The sequence below is a fragment of the Varanus komodoensis genome, unplaced genomic scaffold (genome assembly GCF_004798865.1).
Source record: "Varanus komodoensis strain SLA01 unplaced genomic scaffold, ASM479886v1 scaffold1, whole genome shotgun sequence".
NCBI classification, from domain to species: Eukaryota; Metazoa; Chordata; class Lepidosauria; order Squamata; family Varanidae; genus Varanus; species Varanus komodoensis.
Window position 1 is genome coordinate 62,527,868 of NW_025335268.1, and position 6,544 is coordinate 62,534,411.

At 38.7% G+C, this 6,544-nt stretch overlaps 1 protein-coding gene across 2 annotated transcripts in view; it reads left to right on the forward strand.

Annotated features, from left to right (window-relative positions):
• The window catches only part of USP45 (ubiquitin specific peptidase 45), a 60,255-nt gene that overhangs the window by 36,423 nt on the left and 17,288 nt on the right, over positions 1-6,544 (forward strand). For both annotated transcript variants that reach the window (XM_044427402.1, XM_044427411.1), the window contains exons 10-11: positions 4,298-4,379; positions 6,072-6,163. In XM_044427402.1, coding sequence (XP_044283337.1) covers positions 4,298-4,379; positions 6,072-6,163 — 174 coding nt within the window. The remainder of the gene's footprint in view (positions 1-4,297; positions 4,380-6,071; positions 6,164-6,544) is intronic.

Genomic DNA, 6,544 nt, shown 5'->3' on the forward strand with positions numbered 1-6,544 from the left:
GCTGATAGTTGTGAACTTGGAATGTCTCTCTGTTTCTAACTTCAAAGAGTGGGCATTTGTGTTTGCATTCTTCTAAATTACATTAATGCATGTCATTTTTTTAAAATGGAAACAGTCAATACTTGCAAAGTGTTTGCTTTTTCTAGCATGGTGCACTGGAGAAGCTTTACACCAGGGCTTGAAGTATGTGAACCCTGCTGCTAATTGATTAATGTCTGATGCTATTGTGGGCTGCACCCAAACTCTTCAAAGACGATGTCTTTCTTTGACCTAAATAAATGGTTCAACGCACTCATCCCAACAAAAAGGGAGTTGCTTATGGCCTTTAACCCATTTATGGTATCCAACTTGCCGAGTTATTTATTGATTACTCCTCTTTAGTATATTGTTGGATTTAAGATGAACAAAGAGGGGCTTGAGGCACTAGCCAGGTCAGATACCCATAAAATAGAAATCATCACTTGGAATGCTCATTGTTTCAGAGTAAATATTTCAGATACATTTTGTATCTAGTATTTAACTTCAGATGCAAAGTTTAAACTCAGTTTGCTGAGTTGACTTTTTAAAGGATAAACTGGCTTCCCAAAATCATTAAACCAAGATGTGATGTGATATATTTCTATATAATTTATAGCAAAGCAAAATAAGAGAATTTAATAAGAATACATTGAACCAGCCCATTTTTCATCATTGGCTTATGCAGATTTGACTTTATTGTCATTCCATCTATCAACAAATCTAAAAAGACTTATGATATTCTTCAAAAAAGGACTTTTGTTTGCCTTTTGTTTTAATCTTGATGTTCTTTGTATTCCTTGTTTTCTTGCCCTTGTCAACAGTTTCCATGTATGCTTGATTCAAGCAGCAATCCTTCTTCATTAAGCCCTATCAGGAGAGAGAATTTGGCAAAATACGCACATTAAGACATAATTTCAGGAAAAGGGAAGAATATAAATATAATGAATACATAATCTGCCTAATGTTTGAAAAGCAGGTTGAGAAAGGATGCGAACTTTAATAATATAGGGTGTTTGCTTTCAATACCAAACGTGCTTTTGATGCCATCAGCCGTGGTATCCGTCTGGATAGGCTGGCTGGGCTAGGAGTAAGAAACATTGCTCTGTGGTGGTTCCACTCCTACTTGGCCAGCTGATTCCAGAAAATGATGTTGGAGGCTTATCGCTCTGTGATGTGGTACTTATGCCATGGGGTACTGCAGTATTCTATTTTATCTGCTATATTATTTTACATCTAAATGAAACTGCCGGGGGAGGTTATGTGGAGGTGTGGTCTGAGGAACCACCAATATGTGGATGACACACAGCTCTACTCTCTTTTTCTTCATATGCAGGTGAGGCAGTGACCACTCTGAATCAGTATCTGAACTTGGTAATATATGGTATAAGGGCCAACAAATTGAGAATCAATCCAGACAAGACAGAAGTGCCATTAGTACATGGTTCATCTGTCCAGTTAGTGTCATAATCAATCTGTTCTGGATGGGGTTGCACTCCCTCTCAAGAACAAGGTTCATAGTTTGGGGGTTATGACTCTGGATCCAGAGTTTCACTTGAGGCACAAGTGAAAACCATGGAACACCTTTTATCTAGAGCACCTTTTATCATCTTAAGCTGATACACCAACTACAACCCTATCTGGATTCACATTGTCTAAAAACAGTTTGGATAACTGAGCTGTATGTGAGGCTGCCTTTGAAAATGGTCCAGAAACTTCAACTGATCCAAAATAGGGTAACAAGACTGTTAATTGGGACCGGCTTATGAGAACATACTACACCACTCCTCTTTCAGCTGCACTGGCTGCTGGTTGAAGTCCAGGTGCAATGCACAGTTCTAGTACTAACATTCAAAGCCCTAACTAGCTTGGGGCAGGTTATCTGAAGGATCACCTTGTCCCATGTGTACCTACCTGGACCCTGCATTTATCTTCTGTGGGAATGCCTTCCAAAGGAAGTGAGGCAGCTGGCTACCAGGAAGAAGGCCTTTTCGGTTTTGGCACCCTGGTTGTGGAATGAGCTTCTCAAAGAGCTGTTCCTGGTGCCTACTTAATTTTATTCTTGGTGCCAGGTGAGATCTTTTTATTTTCCCAGCATTGTAATAGTTTAACTTCTTAACTTTATTTTTAAATATTGCATTTTATCCTGTTCCACTGTCGTGCCTCTTTGCTGATTCAGTTGCAGTTGCTATTGTGGTTTTGTTGTTTTAAATTAATTGTGTGTATTAGCGTTCTTTATCTGCCCATAGAGCTTAAGTTATTGGGTGGTATAAAAATGAAATAAAATATGAATTGTCTTGGTCATCCTAAACAGCGTTGTATGGTAGGCTTACGTGAGTATCACTATATTGCAAATTAGTCTTGCAGATTGTAGGAGACTGGTGGATAGAAGAGGCCCTGCTTGTGCACATCACTGTTCTGCATCATGGGAGAACTGTGTGCACATAGAGTGTCCTCTATAGACATGCCTCCAATATAGGGACTATTGGGTGGGGAGAATGGAAGTAGTCAGGGCGTGGGGCAAAGCCAGAGGGTGCTGCCCTCTCCTCTCTCTTAAACTATAGTTAATTGCATGTGGGAAGATATCCAAACAGGTCTAGAGTGGCTTTCAAAAGGCCACTAGTAAGGGCCATACTAGCTCTGAGGCAAATGCATGAATACATTTAAACAACTTTCGTAGTAAAAAGCTTCAGGTCTGGAACCATGTTGCATGCGGAAGGGAACTAACCCTCCTCACACTCATACAGTCCCAATGGAAATAATAATTCGCTGAAGTGGCTGTATTAATCCCCACATGGAAGCTTCTATTTGCGCTGGGCTAAGAACAGTTTATTTGGGTGGATAGAGCTGTTCTGAGAGGACTGCAGAAGGGTGGCAGGTTAAATTGTCCCATGGATGCCACAGACTTAATTAGCTGTCCTCTGACCTGTGAAGTGAAATTGCACGCATGTATTTAACATCTAGATTGGCTTGCTTAAGCTATAGTGTCTTTTGAATTAGGGCTATTTAGCTGTAAGGAGTGTAACAAAAGCTCCATCATAAAGATACCTAGCTAATCCTAATTATGCAGGGCAATAACTTCTATGTTAAGAGAGGTGGAAAGAACCTCAACACATTTCAAGACTGGGTAAATTAGGCTTGTCATGACATTTTTAGGTTTCTCCATGTTTGCAGTGGCAGGGCAGGGTGGGGCGGGGAAATCATTCTACAGGCTTGTTAACAGTTTAACAGATTTCAGCAATCTTTTATTTTTTATGTCTATTGGAATAGTATTTTACTATTGATACTTTAGTTAATTGTATATATTTACTTGCCCATGCTTTTAATTTGGAAACAATTTTGAGAAAGGCTTTTGCTTTTGAAGGTAGTATCAAATATTTCAAATAAAGAAGCATCAATCTCTTTGAAAGAACAATAACAGGACATTTTTAACACTAATAATATTTTATATGTTGCCTGTAACTTTGTAGGAGGCTGTGTTTTAAATAAACATCCCCATTGTCTGTCAACGTCTGCTGCCATCTGAAGGGATTTTTGAAGGGATTTTTAATTATGAGCTTTTATGAAGTAAGAGCATAAAAGCCATGCTGGATCAGACAAAATCCACACTGTGACCAACCAGCTGCCCACGTCAACCCAGAAGGAAGACAGGAGCACAATAGCACCTTCATGCCCATGTTCCCCAGCATCTGATGTATATATGCAGGCATGCTGCCTCTGAATCTAGAGGTAGCATGAACTGCCAGAGCTAGTAGCCATTGATAAGCTTTTCCATAGATTTGTCCAGAACCTTTTAAAACCATCCACACTGGTGTCCATCACTACATCTTGTGAAAATGAGTTCCATAGTCTAACTATGTGCTGTGTGAATTATTTCCTTTTATCTATCTCTTGGCCCCCACTAGTTTGTTTCATAGGATGACTCCAGGTTATAGTCATATGAGAGATGGACAGACGGAAGCATCTCTGTCCACTTTCTCTACACCATGCATGATTTTGTGCACTCTGTCGTGTGTTCCCTTACTTGCCTTTTTTATAAGCTAAACAATCTCAGCTTATGTAAACTTATCTCATAAAGCGAGTTCCCCCAGTCCCTTGTATATTTTGTTTTTCTCTCCTGCTTTTTTTCCAACTATATAGTATCCTTTTTTAGGTAAGGTGAACAGAAGTGTACACCATATGCTAAGCATGTTGCACCAAAGATTTGTATAAGGGCAGGATGAGATTGACAGTTTTATTTTCAATTTGTTTCCTAATTATGCACCCAATATTTATACTACAGCGCATACAAGCAGCAATTTTAAAAGCATTCAACAATCCAACCACCAAAACTGCTGATGAGGAGACCAAAAGAAAAGTCAAAGGTATGCTATTCTTCAGCACAGTTCTTTCATGTTATACAGCCTGCTATAATTTTGTTTGTGTATATTGCTCTTATGAAATGATTGCTCTTATGAAATGATTTATTAATGAATTTTAATGTCTTTTCAAAACGAATCACAGTTGAGTTCTAAAGTCCTGACATTTGGTGTGTGTGTTTATTGATTTTGTGCCTATTATTCTAGTGCCATCTAGTGCACATGCTCAAACACTGATCAGATTGTTTTATTGTTTTATACATGCAATAGCTTAATTCACCTGTCTAGATTTTACTAAGCTTTCTCTTGATGCTAGTATTGCTGTATAAATGTGCATATTCTAGAACTTTAGGAGTGTATGTATAAGTCTGGGAGTCCTGCATATTGTACTACACATATTGAATTGGATTTAGTCATTGGCACATGCAACAGGGCTGGTAGAAGTGGACCTCTCTGCCCCCTTCTCCCTGAGGCATCTCCTCCAGCCCCATGAAAATGCTTCATTGTGGATTGGGGAAGCTGATTAAATAGGGTAGACTGAAGTGTAAGGAGGATCAGAGGATACCAGAAAATCAGTTCATGGAAGGTCCCTTTGCCTGATTTTCGGGGATTTCTCTATATTTTCCCTGTACCACATTTGGCAGAGTCTCTCCACCTCCGGTGTAGCATTTTAGGGAGGCTGGAGGGACTGCCCTGAGGAGATTGCCAGGAAAGTCAGCTTCCATCAGCTCTGATAGACATGGCTAAATTGGAAGCCAAACAATATCCATAAGCTGGATACTGAAGTAATGAGCCAAGAATGGGGGTGGTAAGAAGAGAGAGCAAGGGATCAGCCTGTGCTGCAATCCTCAACTTACTTCTGAAAGTAAGCCTCATTGAGTATGTATAGGATTGTACTGTGAATGCAACAGTCTTCTGGAGAGCTGAAAAGTAAAAGGGGCTTTTGGGAGTAGAAATGGAATGGAGATTATTGTGGCTGCAGTCATTGTTCCCTCCCTTTCTTTGTCATGGTCTCTGTGCATCACACATGTGGGCAAGTTCAGGTGAAACCAGTAAGAAAAACCTAACAACTGCATGGGTTTAAGATAAAAATACATATATTAATAAATGAAGTGGAATAGCTGTTTTGTTGATGAATGTGTTTCCTGATGGGAAAGCCCTGGCTTAGCATCCCCTAACTTGGAGCCTGCAGATATATTGGGCTATCTGGCTGGTGGGATTTAAACCAACTCATTGAAATCATTTGTATTTGACAGCTTACTACAAATAATTTTAAAAGCCCACAGACCTGAGACTGAGATACTAAAACTGACAACTTGTGTTATCTCTAGTACTCTTGTGTTACTCCTGTAGCAATTAAGGAAGCTTACTCTGCAGGAGTTGCAGGAAGTGCTGCAGTGTTGCCAGCACTCTGTATGGCTTTGTAAAATGTGCATTGTGTTAAATGTAACTGGATCATATCATGTAATTTAATCCCTTGTTTTGGCAGGAATACATTACTTAACTAGTGGAAGTAGAAATCAAGACTGAATTTATCAGTGAATAACTCTTAATAATTTTATGAAGTGCTGGTGTATGTAAACTATAGCTTCAGTCATGGAGTGGTTGTTTTCAGAAAAAAAAATCCTAGAAAGAATTGTGTTATATTTACAATGGGTTTATGTGTTTCCAAATTTTAAATAAGGCTTTTTTTTCCAGCATATGGAAGAGAGGGTGTGAAGATGAACTTTATAGACAGGATCTTTGTTGGTGAATTGACTAGCACTATCATGTGTGAGGAGTGTGAAAATGTAGGTATTCTAGAATTTATTTTTTTAATGAGAAAAGTCACTTAATTCAAATATATTGTGTTTTGGATTAAAATCTGGACTGTCTCTATCATACCTTTCTAGTAGAATATCAGAAAACAGATTATAGAAGGAAGTTGAACACAAAAGAACTCCTCTCACTTTATCTGGGTAGTTTTTGGCTTGAGATCTGAATTCAAATACTGTGATAAAAGTATACATTTAAAATGTTTTTTGGAAATTGTAAAATGGTGCATTAAGTAAAGCTACCATTTAATGCCCTTGTGGCATCCACTCTGTACTCCTGGGACAGAGTGGGGAACACAAGAATTAAGGAGTGTTTATCATATAAAGTTGTATTCATTCATTCATTCCCATATTTAT